This window comes from Malaclemys terrapin, chromosome 19 (assembly GCF_027887155.1).
Source record: "Malaclemys terrapin pileata isolate rMalTer1 chromosome 19, rMalTer1.hap1, whole genome shotgun sequence".
NCBI lineage: Eukaryota > Metazoa > Chordata > Testudines > Emydidae > Malaclemys > Malaclemys terrapin.
The window spans coordinates 15290327-15308444 of record NC_071523.1 but is presented as its reverse complement, the minus strand read 5'-3'; the positions used below and the strand labels follow the sequence as shown (position 1 = coordinate 15308444).

General features: G+C 47.3%; 1 protein-coding gene across 1 annotated transcript; it reads right to left on the bottom strand.

Annotated features, from left to right (window-relative positions):
* Window positions 1-551: 551 nt before the first annotated feature.
* SCNN1D (sodium channel epithelial 1 subunit delta) lies at window positions 552-17214 on the bottom strand. The gene is made up of 12 exons (XM_054009330.1): window positions 16898-17214; window positions 14944-15187; window positions 13681-13874; window positions 9176-9279; window positions 8816-8979; window positions 7521-7619; window positions 6895-7012; window positions 5830-5908; window positions 5349-5406; window positions 3675-3730; window positions 2959-3034; window positions 552-1908 (listed from the first exon to the last, which is right to left on the bottom strand). The coding sequence occupies exons 1-12, from the start codon at window positions 17212-17214 to the stop codon at window positions 1495-1497; spliced, it is 1923 nt and encodes a 640-aa protein (XP_053865305.1). The 3' UTR covers window positions 552-1494.
* Window positions 17215-18118: the final 904 nt, after the last annotated feature.

The following is an 18118-nucleotide window of genomic DNA, read 5'->3' as shown; positions in this document are numbered from 1 at the left end:
TCCCAAGTGTGCCTTCCTGGACTCTCAAAGCGGTTTTTCCACTTGGGTGGTGGCAGCAGCTACCCATCCAAGGTTAGAAAAAAGCTGTAACCTTGGGAGTTTAATACAAGTCTGGAATGGCCAGTATTCATTTTTAGAATCCTTGTGGGCCCCCCGCTTCTGCACTCAAAGTGCCAGAGGGGGGAATCAGCCTTGACAGGGCCCTAATGCCACCAGCTGCGGAGGAGAGACATACACTGTGCTCTCTCTGAATGCTCCTTGTTGATGGAAAAAACACAACATCCTGCCATTTTCTGGGGTAGGTCTGGGGAGCGGTGCTGCGGGGAGTGAGCGCCAAGGTTTTCAAATGGTATCTAGGCACCGCTAGGGGCTTAAATACATTGATGAATATGGTCCGAATTGCCTGGATCAGGCCCTAACATTTCAGGGGAGGATACAGATGCACTTACAGAAGCGTCAGTGAAACCAGGAAAATTTACCAGGCATTTTCAGTTTTACTTCAGAGGCAGGGGAAGATGAAACATTGATTTGAAGGCACAAGGTGGTCACAGTCTGAATTCAGAACATTTTATTTATTTAAAAAGTTACAAAACACATCAGTGCAAGACTCATTAGTTCCTTGTTAATTCTCGTTTTCAGTAGAAATCAAGGCTAACAACTGGAGCTGAATGAAATATATTCTTCCAAACATCAACGTTAAAAATAAGTCTCTATATTCCTTTGTATAGACACATAAATAACTGTCAAATATTAACATTAAGATTGTATAAATATCTCTTAATAATATAAACATGCTGCAGCAAAAATGCAGCATGTTTTAAAGTTCTAAGCAACTCAGACACCAGTTATGAGAAAAAATGTTATTCCCTCATTTGTTCCAATCCCTCCCCCAAAAATTGAACGTCATGTGAAAGAATCTAGGTTCAGCACAATTGTGGCCCCACCATGGATTCCCGTGTATCATGCTCACAGTGAAACAGCAGGATTACTAAGAAGAGAAGCGCTGCCTTGGAAGTGATGTTAGGATTACAGCAGTCTTGTGTTATCACATCCTTTGCTGTCCCAAAGTGGTGTTAACTGATAGAACATATGCTTGTAAAATGCTGACTGGAGACGTTTTTATTTATGGATAGGTTAACTTTTAACTCAAGTACAGTTATGAAATGCAGATGGGCCTGTCTGAAGCCAGGAGATGTCCAGTCAGATCTGGTTTCCTCAGGAGCGTTTAATCTAGAAGTTATGATAAGCTTTTATGAGGACTGGGCAACTGCCAGGGATACTCAGAATATAGTCCAAAGAAAAACACTTCTGAATTACATCAGGGCATTGCACGATTCCTGAGACCACTGCACAGGTCAGATACCTAGATGCCACTAGAGAAGTAGCAGACAGAAATGCCGACTGCATCCAGTGTGTCGGTGAGCTCCTAAAGCCATGTCTGTGGAATAGATCTCATAATCTTTACATATGTCTCTCAGTTCCACACACACAGTATTAGCTGTTTAGGTCTATCTCTATGCTGTGATCCTTGATATGCCGGAATCCATTAAGCACAACGTCTGGGTTCAGCTCTGGTGTCGGGGTCTTGTTACAAATTGAGTGGAAAGGTAAGTCGCCGTTCTTGGTTTTGGCTACGGTCCCAACATTCTGGTTAGTCCAGATGGAATTCCAATCGGCAGCGAGGTCCTCATGCACGGCTCTATAATTCTCTAGGGTCAAAGTTACGCTGGAGATGGCAAGAGGTTGGGCCATCTTCAGCGTCTTCTTTGCCTTGAACCGTCGATAGCAGAATATGAGAGACAAGACCATTATATCCAAGAGCAACTCAAACATTTCAACCACGGACAACACCGAGGACCCAAACCACAGACTCCACTGACTTCCCATGTTGGACAAGAGCAAATTCACCTGTGAATGGGACATATAAGGATTGAATGGTTATATTGACAGGATACATGGTGCAACTCATGAAATATGAACTTATTGCATTTCCCCAGCAGGTGAATTAGCTAGGGGTGGGACAACTCAGCGCTTCATGTGTTTTCTAGCTCGAAATCTTGGCTCCTTAGAGTTTTTTTTAATTTGGGGGAAGAGAGAGAAAGAGATTATTTGATTTTGCTTTTATTAGAAGTTTAGTTGCTTAGTGCAGTTCATGCCGATAACATAGGTACCAAATCAACAGCCCCAGGGAATGAAATCCAAAGGGCAAATACAGCACTGGCAGCAGAGATGCAGGCTTCCCAAGCTGCATTGTCATTTTTTGTCAGGAGGGAGTCCCCGGACATGGGGCTGGACGGAGAACACTAACCCATTTCCCCTGGGATGAAACAACCAGCAGACGCTAAGAGGTTCCAGTCTCTGCCAACCCAGGTCAGCTTCAGACCAGTGAGCTAGAGGTAGAAGACTCCGCCCCTGATTACTGATCACCTTGGTTCGCTGCAGTACTTTGCTTTTAATCCTAATGGTTTTCCAAAACTTTTCCAAACGCAGCGGGAATTGTGACACCCAACGCTCTGCAGGGTTCTTTCCCCCAGACAATTATTGCAATGCCTGTGCCTGCCTCAGTGTAAACCCTTTCGCCTGGATCCTGAAAGTCCATGCACAAGGCACAGCTGAGTGTGACAGATTTTTCCACCCCAGCCCGAGTGCATGGCAACATCTGCTCTGTGTCATACCAATTCCTTGGTAGCAAAAGCCTTATTAAACAAGATTTTCCCTATAAAGATTAATCTCAGGGTAGATGTTGGTAGGGGACAAAGTTAGTGTGGCACTGTGTATTTGATAATATCTTGTGATTTTATTTAACCCCAGGCTTCAGGGCATAATCTGATCCCATGTTAGGGTCAGGAAGGAAATTCTCCCCAGCCATTTGCATCTTCCCTCAGAAGCGTCAGATGTTGGCCATTATGAGAGTCAGGAATGAAGACTAAAGCAATGAGCTGATCCAGTACTACTTACTGTGTACACTGGAGATTCATCCACAGACTGGTAATTCAATTGCTGGTAGAAGATATTCACCTTGGCGATGTCTCTCCTTCAATGGAAAATGGGGAACAGTCAGAGATAGGTTCCCTGCACGGCATTCCACCAACTCTAAGTTTTGCTTCCGAGTTTGATTTTTTTAAAACAGAGAAACCCTACACGTAGGCCTTTAAACTGGGCCAAAGGGTGTCTAGCAACAGATTTAAATGGCTAAACAAAAGGAGGATAAAAAGCCTGATTCAAACCCCGGTCAAATCAGTGGGAGTCTTTCTAATCAATTTCAATGGGCTCTGGAACATGTCCAGAAAGCCTACCAACGCAATGTTTTGTTGCTAAACCATTTGTCTGCGTAACTGGGATGTCAGATTGAACGCCTATATCACTGAGGTCGTCGTGCTAACGGTCTGGCTGGCAGGCTGCAGCCCACGGGTTCTGGGGACAAGGTTTGCTCTGCATTGGCATAGTTGTTTTCTTTGCATGCTGTTAGGCTCTGGAACTGTCTCAAGGGAAGTGAAGGAAACTTCACCACCTGGGACATAGTGAAGTGGGGAGAAGGGATGGGATGTCCTCACAGGTCTTTTTCCATCTTTGACTTCTACGATTCCATGAGGACAAATAGTTCAGGATCTGTTCCTAGTTCAGGTACCTCTGGGTGAAAAATCATGCTCCGATACCTTCTCTTGGGGACTAACCTGTTGTGGGTAGAATTATATCCCTTCTGCCGACTCAGAATCTGGCGGACCCAGTCCTGCAATACAGTATTTCTATGTTACTGGCATGTTGCTGCTTGGAACAGGCACCAGATAACCACCGTTGTCATTTTTATGCCTCAGGTTCAGTAATTTTCCATATTCCTTCTGCCTTGTGGGGGGAGCCACTGTGCTTCCCTCCTGAGGCATATTGAACATAAGGTACATTTCACCTCTGATAACACGAGTATTGTTAGATCCCAAAAGAGATCTAGTAGGACATTTGAAGGCATGGGATTTAAATACAGTGATCACCAGTAAAAAAGCCAACAGCACAGGAGTATCACGGATCATTGCCCCCTCTAAGGACGGGGAAATAGTCACATGGTAGTATCTCAGATATGTGTGGACAGCGTTCTTAGAGGGCAACCGCTCAACTAATTGAGTCTTTCGAAAACACACGGATATCAGCTATTGTGTAATGCATTTGTACCTACATATGCCTCCATTTCACATACACTTATCACTAGGAGATATGTCTCTAGTGGCCGGTTGACGTTAGATCATGAGAAATAGGAAGACGTCATCTATATATATCACGAAATCTGAGCATCTCACAAACAGTAACTCACAACACCCCTGTGAGTTAGACTATCATTAACCCCATTTTATAGGGCACTGAGGCCCAGAGAGGTTTAGTGATGTGTCCAAGATCACACAAGGACTCTGGAGTGGAACTAGAATTGAATCTAGACCTCTTGAGCCCCAGTAGAGTTCCTTAACTACAAGACAATCTACCCAAACACATTGGCCATTTTGGTTTATTGCAATCCCAACGTTCTGTCTTGCCTTTCCCCCAGAGCTCTCAATATCTCCCAGGTCTTGAGGCATGTTCTGTCTTGCCTTTCCCCCAGAGCTCTCAATATCTCCCAGGTCCTGAGGCATGTTCTGTCTTGTCTTTCCCCCAGAGCTCTCAATATCTCCCAGGTCCTGAGGCATGTTCTGTCTTGCCTTTCCCCCAGAGCTCTCAATATCTCCCAGGTCCTGAGGCATGTTCTGTCTTGTCTTTCCCCCAGAGCTCTCAATATCTCCCAGGTCCTGAGGCGTGTTCTGTCTTGCCTTTCCCCCAGAGCTCTCAATATCTCCCAGGTCCTGAGGCATGGGTCTACAGAACCCACTTATATCCTTGACTCCAACAACCTATATAGCAGGGGTGGCCAACCTGGAGCTCCGGAGTCACATGCGGCTCCTTGTATAGGCAATGACTCTGGGGCTAGAGCTACAGGCGCCAACTTTTCAATGTGCCGGGGGGTGCTCACTGCTCAACCCCTGGCTCTGCCACAGGCCCTGCCCCCACTCCACCCCCTTCCTGCCCCCTCCCCATAGCCTGTAGTGCCCTCGCTCCTCCCCCCTCCCCCCCAGAGTCTCCTGCACGCCATGAAACAGCTGATCGGGAGGTGCGGGGAGGGAGGGGGAGGTGCTGATCGGTGGGGCTGCTGGTGGGTGGGAGGCGCTGGGAGCGGCGGGGATGGGGGAGCTGATGGGGGGCTGCTGACGTATTACTGTGGCTCTTTGGCAATGTCCATTGGTAAATTCTGGCTCCTCTCAGACTCAGGTTGGCCACTTCTGCTATATAGTTTCCAAACACGGTGTATCCATATTTGCTCTGTACTCTACCTGAGACTTTGTCGAGGGCCATTTCGCAGTCCCCGCAGACAGCTTGTACCACGACTCCCTGGGAAGGCACAAGGGAAATTACAGTCACTGCGACAGAAACGTGGATGTGTGCAAGCCCAGTGAACTCTTTCGCCACATGCGGTTTTGGTGGCTTGCCCCGACACTCCCAGGGCATGAGCAAGTGTTTGCTACGTGCACCATAATGCAGGGAATTGTGTTTCCCCGCGGCATCAGCAGCATCTCTCATGGCAGGCCCCTGTATCTTACTGTACTAAGGCTCGATCCTGCAGAGTGCCGAGTGCTCTCAACTCCAACTGATGCCAGTCAGAGCTGGGGGCCCCCACGTGACAGGAGATACAGGCCTGGACTCTGCTCAGATCATGAGTGACAGTCTCTGGTTCTAGGGATAGCACAGAGTGCACAGGGCCCGCCAACTAGCTCCACCCTTATCAGAATCCTTGCCCTCTGGCCAGTGACTCACCAGCACGGTTTGGGACACTTGGCGAAACAGCTGAGGTGGTGATCGGCCAGCCTGTTGTACAGCTGATAGAAGCAGTGCCCTGGAGGAGGAGATGGGAAGGAACAGACTCAGACAGAGCTCCCCCAGGAAATATGCTATCCCAACCCCGGGATGGTCTGGCACACCATGTTCTCTCGTGCTCTGCTCTGTCCTGCCCCCACTTCATAGAATCATAGAATATCAGGGCTGGAAGGGACCTCAGGAGGTCATCTAGTCCAACCCCCTGCTCAAAGCAGGACCAATCCCCAGTCAGATTTTTGCCCCAGATCCCTAAATGGCTCCCTCAAGGATTGAACTCACAGCCCTGGATTTAGCAGGCCAATGCTCAAACCACTGAGCTATCCCTCCCCCTTACGAACAGCTGCAGATGGCTTGGTTAATTTCCCACCTGAGTGCCAGGGTCTTTCTCCACTGAGGACTTAGACTTTAATTTGAGGACTACTGCACGAGTTACTTGGCGAGACATCAACCAGAAAAAGGAGAAAGAGATCGATTGCCCTTCTATGAATGGAAACTGCACAGACAACCCGTATTACTTGGACTCGGTAGGTAAAATAGCTCGGCTGCAGGGTTGGCTTTGGCAACGCATGTCCTTTTTTGTTTTGCGCTGCTAATCTCTGGGGAAGGTGATGCTTACTGGCATTAGGATACTTAAATAGCCTGCCATCCGTGTACGGCTGGAGCTGCCCCTGGCAGAAGACTAGGTGGTAGGGTACAGCCCTTTAAGTCTCTTTGGGAAGGAAACACCCCTCCAGCCCCCCGAACCTTTTGAAAGCTAGACAAATGCCAGGTAAAGCGCCAGACTAGAACTAAACTCTTCCCCGCCCCCATTTGTAATTTAAGCAGCAACATTTTTCTATGGCAAAAGGCCAGCGAATTATCTCATTGGGCTGCCAATTACCAGCTGACTCTCGGCAGCATCAGTCCAACTACATGGTAGTCCAGCAATAATCGGAGACGCCCCCTGTTCTAGCAAGAACTATTCCTACCAGGCCCGGCCTGAGATTACACGCCTTGCGCCATTACCCCAGGCAGGATGCTTGTTGTAGTTACAGTATTCGGCGCCAGGAGGCAGTGGGTAGTAATAGTAGCCACAGCCGCATCTTTCAACCATTTTGTCCTGGAAGCAGGAGTGCAAACAAGCCTGAAAAAACAGAACGCTGGGTAAGTCTGAGCTCCTTTGGGTCCTGATCTTTGCCCACGAGCAGCATGTGATCGCTGGAGAAGAGCTGCAGCTCTTTGCCTTGCAAGAATACACAGTGTATAGCCATGGCAGGATGGGGTGAAAGGGTTTCAAATGCATTCACCCTGTGGGTGGTGCTCTTGAGAACTTTGCAGGGCCTATAATAAATATTGCAGACTTCCAACGGATGGGGGTCTAACAAACATCATAACCACACAACCTATTGGAGGGCACAAGAATAACCACAGCGGAACAGAGCAGCAGGCCATCTAGCTTAGTATCAGGCCTCCGGTGCAGTGCTACAAGGAGGTGACAACTCCAGTGTTCTGGGTACAACCTCCGCCACTCAATAAAAGAAGTTGTCATGTCCCACAGTGTGCAAGCTACTGTACTGCCAGCCTCTAACTCATTGCTTTGTCAAGCAAGGTTTGAACGGTGCGACAAGTCCAACCATCTGCTCGGACAGTACCTGCAGCGTGTAGGAACTGTTGTACAGGAGTTTTACATCCACATCTTCTCCGTCGACTGTGCATTTTCCATAATTCCCACCCAAGCGATGCACCTCGTCCTGTGGACACAGAAAAGAGGCGTATACAATTATGGAACATTAATACGGAGCTCCAAACGCAGCTGCCACTTTACACAGAATAGTGCAGAATAATGCCCAGTCCCTGCCCTGATGAGCTTCAAACCTAACACACACAAGACAGACAGCAAAGCAAGCGTTCAGGTAAAGGAGACCGTGGAGCAGTGGTAAGCAATTATTTTTTGTCAAGGTCCAAATTTCTTGGTCAAGGTCCAGACTCCAGAGAAAATACTATAAAACCAATAAATAAAATAATAATAAATAATAAATAAAAAGATTTCACAGTCCATTCAAACGCATCTGGTGGTCCGGATTTGGGCCGCAGTCTGCCTACTGCCTACCCCTGGCGTGGAGGGATCAGTGATCAGCAGACCAGGGATTCCGGGGAGGAGTGGGTTTGAAGAAGGAGAGCAGAGGGATGTTCCAAGTGCAGGTGTGAAGCTAAGGGCAGAAGACAAAGGGGCAGCAAGGAGAAAGGACTGGGTGGAGCAGAGGCCATGAGAGGAGAGGAGGAGGAGAGCATAAGACTGGAGGTGTAGGTGAGACACGACTGACATTCAAGGTGAAGTGGGGAGCTACCCTCTTACACGCTGACAGCAGGTGACGGGATTTTCTCTGCCGGGCCAGCGCATGTCATGGGCTTATCACAGTTCTCAGCCTTGCCGCTATGCCGTGGGTTACCAGCGGCGGCAGGCTCAGAGCCAGCTCATAGCTCGATCGCGGACCGAGACACAGCAGGGAAAGCGGAGGCAGCCCCGGCTCCACTGACAGGACATCACAGCTGAGGGGGGGATGAAAACGGTGTCTTCTTCCCATCCCCCATGCCCTCTAGCACATTCTGTGTCAGTGATGTGCATTTCTAATAGGGCTCTTATTTATTATGTCATCAAGTGGAGGACCCTCCCGTCCCTCAAGCTGAAGGGAAGCAAATGGCTGCACACCCTTATTCAGAAGGTTTGGCTACAATACTTTGCCCTCCCTTAGTAACTTCCACCAACTTCAACTCTCAAAGCACCTTACAAACAGGAATGGAAGAGTCAGGCCTAGAACCCAGGAGTCCTCGCGTTCAGTCCTGTGCTCCCACCACAAGGCCATCCTTCCCCTCGGGCCCACCCAGCACCGGCCGAAAAGGAAAACGCACGGAGGAGAAACAGTGCCGCTGTGCCTGGCCTGCCCACCTGTCTGATTCCGATGTTAGTCGCGATCCCCGGTCTGATGTCGAACCACTCATGCTCGAGGAACGGCGTCTGATTGTGATTGTGGATCATCACTTGCACGCCTGCCACCGTAGACAACAGCGGGAGGCGATCGTTCTGCTCCGCTTTCAGGATCAGGGAGAGTCCTGGAGACACAAGGAAAGGAAAGTATCTCTTTAAACTGCAACTCAGCAGGGCAAGCCCTAGGAAGTGACATCATCTCTTCCAACCCCGTGTGTATGTAGGTGTTGGAAGGAAGCATCGTTAGAGGTGTTTACAAACTGGATGCGTGGAGTGGTATTTGCTTTGTCTCCTTCCCCTGGTCCTGGCCAAATAACGTACCATAGGAAATTCCAGGTTTCGATGCTTTCCAGAAGAGGTCTGTCCCCTCGCTGTTGAAAGTGTAGCAACTTCCATAGACCTGGTGGTGAAAGTGAATGTAGTCGCTGGAAGCAAAAGAGTTCAAATATTATTTGTTATGGCTGAACCTCCCCGCCACGTTAGTATTGTAATGTGGCCGCGGGATCCCATTGTGGTAGATACTGCACAAACATAGAATGAAAAGACAGGCCCTGCCCCAAAGAGTTTACAATCTTAGAAGAGCTACGGTCTCCTAACAAACTCTTCCTAGGATACTTTCAAACAACCCAAAACAAAAGAATACACTAATTAGCGGCCAGCCAACAGATAGCTACCAAGTAACAGGCACACGTCAATCCCCTTCTTATGCTTAACTAGCTCAGTGTTGTTTACACTAATAACAACTAATCAAATATATTTGTACTTATATCATGCTTGCCATCTGAGGATCTCTGAGTCTTCACAAAGCTGGGAAAGCATTATCTCCATTATACAGACAGGAAAACCAAGGCATGGAGTGATTCATTGAATAGCAAGTGAGCGTTAAAGGCAGGAGTAGAACCAGGAGTTCTGACTGCCTTTTCCCTGCTGTAACCATTGTCTCCAAGGTCCAGGATGCAGGCTAGGCATTTTTAGCTTTTTAAAGCAAAGATTTGGCTTCTCCAACCTCCCTCCTTCATTTCTCTTGTGCTATAATAGTGCATCAGGTGATGGGACCCCACACAATGCCTTGAATACCAGTGCCAGTCAGACTCAGATCTCACACCGTGTAACTTTACGAGACATATTTTTCATATACCCAAAGAAGTTTGAGGTGGACTGCCTTTGTTAATTTCATCTCTCTCATTGCCTGGGATCTAATTCAGGTCAATGTATTAACTCCAAGACTGAATTTAGCCCTTGAGACTTCCCTCCGGTGATTTATTGGGTACACAAGACTTTCGCTGAGAGCACTTAGGCAAACATTTCCTTGCTGTTTTTTTTTTTTTTTTTTTTGTATGAGCATTTAATAGGCTTTCTTGTTAGGACACAACTGGATCCAAGCACACGCTGGCATCTACAGCCTTGACTATGCAACAGTCAGTGCAGTAGCACTTAATTACAGAGACCGCAATCAGCTGCAAAGGGAATGGTGATAACCCTGCATAGCTTCTTCAGTGTCACAGAGTTTATGGCCAGAACGGACTATTAGCTCATGCAGTCCTGACCTCCTGTCTATCACAGGCCATGACATTTCACTCCGATAGCCCCGTACTGAGCCAAATGACTGTAGTCTCCTGAGGACTCGAATGTCTTGGTCTAAGGCAAAGAACAAGAGCGACCAAGGTGCCCTGATTAATGCCCTAGCAGGGAATTGCTTAGGGGCAATACATCCAGATGATTCCAGCAGGCGTAGTCCACCCCACGCTGCAGATGAAGGGTGGAAGGCCTTCTGCTGAGGCATCCCTTTGTCAACAGGGAGCTGGTGGGTGGGTTTCCAGTAACCAATATCCTCCTCGATTTGATCTCATTCAGTTACAGTAGGCTGCCCTGTCTGGGTAACTACCCAAGAGCTGGCTTGGTGGTGTGGCAGAAGTGTCAGCTTCTGAAGGGCAGGACTGTCCAGAGCAAAGCCAACACAGCATGCTTGACGTTGTGGCAATCATCCTCATACTCCCCTGGCCACTGGAGAAGTTGAGTTAGGTTAGATCATTCATAATGAGCTGTCTGTTTGCAATTCAGACATCTGTATCTCAGGGAGGCAGTGCAGGCTGCTGGTAACACCCCAGAACTGAGATTCAAGAGACTGGGGTCCTTTTCATGATGGCCATCACCTTGCTAGGCGACCTTGGCCAAGTCAGTTCACCTCTCCTTGCTCACTTTCCCCCTCTGTAAAGCAGGGACAATAGTCCCTTCCCACCTTTGGAAAGCACTTTGAGAGCCTTGCATGAATGGTACTATATATAAAACACAAAGTATTATTACTAGACAACAGCCAGAGCTAGAGAGGCCTTTGTTCAAAGCTGTTCGTTGCTTTACAGAAATAACCCTGGATAAACACTTTACCATAAGATTCCATGAAAGTGCTGGGGCTCATTTGTTTCGGGTGTTGTTTGCAGCTGACTGGTAGGGGATTTGCTTCCCTAGCTCAGACTTGAGAGTTGGTGCTTTCCATGCTCTGGGATTTACCACTCCACTGGTCTGTACGTTCCTGCACAGGGCAATGCTGGAGAGCTCATGGGCAGCGCAATGAAGTTATTTACTGGACTTGGGCAGGTTTGCTTTGGGTTTATTGGACTGTTCTTGCATTGTGGTGCAGCCTCTGGGTGGCACCGTGGGTTGGTTTACTTTAGCTTTTACCCCTGCAGACACAGGGATCAATATGTCACACAAGGGACATTTTGCAATGAGTCCAATGGTAAAACCACCACCCAGCCTGGTGACCACCCCCTGCTCTCTGCTGGGGCAGAGTTTTGAATTGGTTGGTCATCCTTCTGAAGACCACATCTCAGTGATGTTGTTCAGAGATGTTCTGACCCATCTCCATCAAAAATTCCTGCAATTCAAGGAAATACCGACATGGACGGTTCAACTCAGACTAATGCCTGAGCACCTTCATTTCACGTCTTGTTTAAGCCCCAGTGGACTGGTTTCCTCAGGCACAAGGGCACAGTTTCAGACACCCGCTGTTGATTTCACCTGGCGCTTATGCTTGTCACTGGACCAGTCTGGCTGAACAAAATGCTGCCCCCCTCTTTCTGCTCTGCTGAAGCAGAGCTTTTTATGCTGTTTTCTTGCCTCTCCTGTTATATCTCAGTCCTGGGGGCGGTCAGGCTTTGAACTTTGTTGTGCCAGCTTTTGCAACGTGTGGTATTTTCCTCCCTCCAGCAGAAAATAGATCTTCTCTGACTCCAACTGCCTTTGAAGGCAGGAGCCAAACTTGTCTCTCATAAAAAGCTGCAAAACCACAGGCATTTGCTGCTGTTTGGGATGTATGTGGTTTTTGTTTTGAGGTCAGCCCAGTTGTCCCTCAGATGCACGGTGGGAGGACATTTAAATTCTTGTGTCTAAGCTTGTTTTACTACAAGCCATGAGAAACTACCGCAAAGCCAGACACCGAACAAGGACAGGTCTGGAGAATCCCCTCAACACTAACAAAAGGGGAAAGTCCACAATTGCTGTTTTCTACATCAAATATGATCCTTTATCTTGTCCCCCTTGCTCCATTAGTCTGTTCAGCGGCTGCAATACAAATAACTATTCATCTGAGACCTGTCCTATTCAAAGGGGTGGCGGAAGGGGGGCGTATCGATAAATCAGAATCCCCCAAGCATGCACACAAAGCAGTTCCCAATCAAAAAGATGAATTTCCTATATTTAATAACAGAAACAACAGGCAGCATTTCTGCAGCTCTTGCTACAGGGTGGCAGACATGAGGCCCTTGCATAGGGTTCTTCTGTTGAGGTGTCCCATCCCTTAGCCAAGCATGAAGGTGCAATGGAATTCCACTAGCTCCTGCCGGGTTGATCAAGGGGGGTGGGAGCCTTTCCCCGGGACAGAAGAAACTCTGAACTGTGACAGAGAAGGTTCTGCCAGGAAAACTCCAGGATGTGCCAAACTTGGGAGAAAACTCAAGCCGAGGTCGATATTTTGGTTGTTATGAATGATCAATAAAGCCAACCCTGGACTATATCCGGGAGGTCAGATGCTCAGCTGGGGTCAACTGTCATAGCTCCGTTGAAGTCAAGCTACATCAGTTTGCTCCAGCTGAAGATCTGTTCCAAAGATCGGTGCATTCTTAGGAGCAAAGAGGCAACTCCCACGGCTTACCAAGGTCTATTAGCCATTCACTCCCCTAGCCTCAAACCCCCTCTGCGAGGCAGGTGTATATTGGTATCCCCATTGTAAATGGAGATACAGAGAAGTTAAGCGACTTGCCCAAAGATCACATAGCAAGGTGGTGGACGAATTGGGAATAGAAGCCAGGAACTGGCTCCTAACCCTGTGCTCCAGCCAATAGGCCAGTTAAACGATGAGACCAGTCCACTGCTCTAACCACGAGACCCATTATCATCCTGAGAAAAGATTACACCTTTTATTATAATTATGTGAAACTTCTCTAGTCAAATCAGCCTCCATATCCTTCCTCCCTAGTGAGGTTCTTACTCATGCTAGGAGCTGGCTGATCACACAAGCATCAAAGCAACTGATTCCTGCAGTTAATTGCAGCAGGTGTGCCAGGCAGAAGTGTCAGCAAGACATTAAATCAACTTCAAAGAGAACAAGCAGCTACTGCTTCTGGTGTGGGGAGAAGAGAGGAAACTGTCCTCTTTAGTTTGACCTCTAACAAGGGCTCTCACATTTCGTCCGTCTGCCCATCATGAGAGGTGCTGAACTTCCTCCACTCAGCTTTCTCCTCACAAGCTCTGGCATAATTCCAAGGTGGATGGGAACGGATCCCTTTGTCCTTTGCTAACCCACAATTACCCCCTTGGCAGGTATTTACCTCTCTCTGCAGGGCTCCCCGTCATACTGGCAAGAGTAGACCAAGTTTTGTATGTGCTCTTCATGAGAAGAAATGTTGATTATAACGGGTAGCTGGGACATGATATTCATATAGTGAAACCTGTACCACTCTTGAATGGTGTCTACCCCAGACGAGTAGGCCTTGTAGAAACAATTCCCACCTGTGGCATTGCACTGGGGAGAAAAGAAAAGGAGAGAGGGAATCAGAGCCCACGTACAGGAGCAGTCCAAGGGACTCCGGCTACAGAAGATGCAAGATGGTGTCGTTAAGAGCAATGGAGGTGAGGTGGATTTCTGTCCTGGCAGTACATGAGCCGTGGGGGCAGTCTAATGTGTGGGGAGTGAGAATACAGCTCAGCCACACAAGACCATGTTAGACATGTCCCCAGGACTCTTGCTGGGGTCACTCCTTGGACAGGAGAAGGAAGAGAAGCATTGTTTTTAATTACCTTGCCAGAAGAAAGGGTGAAGTTGGTGGAGGCACTCTTACAACTAATGAATTTTGGGCCAAACTCTGAAGTGCTCTCACTTCTTACTGAGTCCTTAGCCGGGGGAACACCCACTGTCGGCAATGAACGTCAGCCTGAGTAAGGACCTCAAGATATGGCATGGTGATAATAAATAAGTCAAAATAAAATTGTTTGGGCATCTCATGCCTTGTCAGCTTCACTTCCTCGTTGGTTTTGAATTCCATGTCTACTATATCCCCATGTTATAGATGAAGAAACCAAGGCACAGTGAAATTAACTGACTTTTCCAAGGTCACAGATCTTTTCTATCTATGTGTTAAGTTGATCATTTTTAACACACCCATTCTCTCTCTCCTTCCCTTTACACACACACACATTTACAGTTGTTTGTTCTCTCATTTCTGGTATTGCTGGAAGGATCTTGCAAAAACATGGACTATGAAAGGCTGCAAAACAATGTGGGATGTAACAATGTATAATTAGATGCTAGCTAATTATACAAGCTCTGTCTATTGACATTCCTTGAATGTTGGTTGTTGTTGAGGAACCCCTATTATCCCCTCTCTCTACAAGAGTCTCAGAAGATAGGATAACAAGTAAAGGATTATGGTAGGGCTGGGATCTCCCCAGAGATCCTCAGACCCTTCATTAGGCTCTATTGTTTAAATGCACCTATGTTCTATTTAATCTTTTGCGCAGAACAGGTTCAGTTAAACTTGTCGCATGGATTGGATGGATTACCTAACAAGCTGCAGTTGCCTGGTTACACTTACCAATTTAAAGCCCACTTTGAAATGTTTCTTCCTGGACCCGGTATCAGGTTCCTTCAGCATCACCAGTGAAATGTGGCGGTTCAGTTGGAAGCTGGAGCTACTCAGATTGGCAGACCCTCCCTTCACGCTGATATCCTTTTTATAACGGGAGGAAAAGATTGAAGTTTTGTAGCCATACAAATTAGCTATTGCTTCCTCTGCCATTTGGTCCAACTGGGCCAGTCTCTCACTGACTAGGTCAAACCTATAGGGGACAGAAATAATAGGAGTGCATAATTGTCTATTTGTACACACACGTGGTTTCTTTTAACATTGGTAAAAGTTCAACCTCTAGTCCACTTTAGTTCTTGGCATCTCTGTTGGAAAGGCCAATCATGGTGGTGAGTAGAAGGCATCCAAAATGTTCAGACATTATGACAGATATTGCAATTTCCTGCAAGATCTTTACAAATCCTTACTGTATTAAGTTTAATTATCCTAATGCAAAGTTTATGTATTATTCTGGGCCAGGATTGTATATAGCTTCTCTAGGGGGAAGAGGTGATGTAAGACCTGGATGATCAAAGGACTATATGGAACAATGTGCTAGACAAAAATAGACTTTTGGGATAATCCGTGTGAAGCGGATTTTCTGGGAAATATCCACAGGGAGGTGAATGCAAAATTCCCCACCTCCAGTTATGCAAAACCTAGCCATTTGAAACTATGCCCTGAAGAATGGGCCTTTGTCAGCTGATCACCTGTCACATGAGGGCAAGATCAAAGGCCCAGGCTTATAAACAAAAGACTGAGTTATTCATGGCTGTTCTGGTTCTGAATCTGAAACAGTTGTGAACTTGTAACCATGGGGAAAACCAAGATGTGGATTTTGAAGGGCTAACACCTTCCAGAGCCCGAAGCTGACATCGGGGTGTATTCATGTGTTCTTTTATTGTTTTTAATATGTTTTCTCTGTAATACTTTCACCTTAAGAATAAAGGTGCTTGCTTATAAAGAGCTGGATGGGGATTTGTAACTGCTGGTAATTACAGCTGTTCATAGCCTTCGAAGAGAAAGCAAAGCTTGGACACTGGTCTGTTTCGGCAGTCTGGCTTGCTGGGAATATCACAGCATAAGCCGGGAACTGTGCAGCCTGGAAAAACCCTGGTCTGGAGGGAAAGAGTCCCAGGTCTCTGCACAAGAGAGGTGATGGCTGAGGATCTGTGAGCCTAGAGTGGGTGCTCTGGGTGGATCACAGAGAGGGAAATACAGATGGAACGGTGATAGAAATAGTCTGATGTTGCTATCAGTGGCTGAAGTTCCAAATCTTAGCCCTCAGACTGAATGTTCAGATTTGCAGCCATCCTGCTCTTGCTTGCAGAAATGCCTATTTATGCAGCCAAGTTAGGTAACTGCTGCAGGCAAATTAGGTAATCGCACATTACGTAATTTGAATGTAATTGAATGAATATTTGGCCCTGAAAGTCTGGGCCCCAGACCGTATGCAAACAGTCCCAGGGATGTCAATAGGACTATCCCTACACAGAGTTACTCGCATACGTAAGTAGTCTTGCCGGAGCAGGTTTTAACTAGCAATTAGATATCACTATGTGTCCAGCGGCAGTGATCTGTTGATTAGATACGAAAGACTTTACAGTAGCTACATATTTCAGGGGAAAAGTACTTCTACTGGTACAGAAAATCAATTAGTGAAGTCAAAGCAGCCCCAGGGACCCAGCTCCTCTACTCTTGAATCTGGACTTAAAGTAAGTAAGTTTCTATGCACCATCCTTCATGACAAACTAAGGTCTGACTCCAAATCCACACCGAAAATAAAGTTGTTGCACCCCAATTCAATCCGGGGTTCAATCCCCACCCACATCTGCACTGATAAAGTTTCTCATCCTCACTCAATCAAGGTCCAACCCCAAATCTGTGACGAAACCATGGCAGCCCTCCCCAAATGCTGCTCTACCTGTATGGGTCCAGGTTGCAGAGAGTGATGGCTGGAAACATCTTGGGCTCTGAGTGCATGGACATGGTCATGATGACGGGATAGGTCCAGTATTGGCTGAAGAGAAGAGCAAACTGCCAATAGAGCATCCCGAAGCTGGCAAGGAAGAGCAGGGTCCAGAAAGCCGTCTTCATCCGGTTGCTGCTCGAACACACTAGGCGGACAGTCCCGTGGATGGTAGTGTTCTTGCAGAAGAACTCAAACATGTCCTTGAAGGAGCTGTAGAACTCAATGAGGCCTTCGTCCCTCATCTCCTCATTCACCCACTCTTGCTCCATCCTCTAAGTCTGTTTCAATTCAAAAAGAAAACAAAAGGCTCTTGTCAGCCCATCAGAACCAACAGGTGCAGGCTAGCTCCCCATCGCTCCATGCCATGCAGAAACTGGGTTTCACCACCGCCACATAGGTGAAAGGGCTTGGCGCTCACACAGGTAACACCCAAAGTACTCTTTGTTCCCAGAACTTGGACACTGGGAACTACTTAGTTGAGAGGTCAAGTGTTCTGGGGAGCACCACGCAGATGAATAAAAACCCAGATGGCCTTAGCTGGATACTGACATTCCCGCGAGGACATTGGGAACTGTTACAAAGCTCTCAGGATGGGTGTGTGCAAATACATCTGGTGCTACAGACAGAACTAAATGAGAACTTTTCCTCTTTCTCAATAAAACTCAAGCCTCCGATATACATAAAGCAATGTTAACACTAAAGGGTGGGGAGAATCCCCGTTGTCCCAATACATATTAGAGGGTCGGGGTTAATCCTGACGTGCCATGCACATCGATGGAGCGACATAAATAAATGAATAATAATTACCACAGACTTTGAGGCATTGGGTGGTTTAGGGTCACACATGACCTTGATCTTGCTCAATTCTCATGCTTTGTATTATTATGGAAGTGGTGCTGAGCTGGTCCCCTGAAGAATTAGCAGTGGGAAGAGGCCTGCCCCAGTGAACGACTTTGGATGTGTTCGCAGAGGACTGGGTGGTATCCCATTGGAACTCTTTCCCCCCCGCAACTGTTTCTTTATTAAAGTACATTTTAAAGTGACTAGAATGCTGGTGAACGGCCCTGGAGAACAACATGCTCCATTTATACACAGGCCAGGGACAGTGTGGCTCCACCCCAGACCTGAAGGCACCACTCCCAGTGGGAAGAGAGAAAGTTCGGTCTCTGGGGC

Bases quoted from the DNA above. Each gene is read 5' to 3' on its own strand.
- SCNN1D (XM_054009330.1), bottom strand. From the start codon at position 17,214: ATGGAGCAAGAGTGGGTGAATGAGGAGATGAGGGACGAAGGCCTCATT. The intron at 15,188-16,897 runs GTAGAGCAGCAT...TGTCCCCTATAG, and splicing joins TGCAACCTGGACCCATACAG to GTTTGACCTAGTCAGTGAGA. The intron at 7,620-8,815 runs GTGGGCAGGCCA...CTGTGTCCACAG, and splicing joins CTAACATCGGAATCAGACAG to GACGAGGTGCATCGCTTGGG.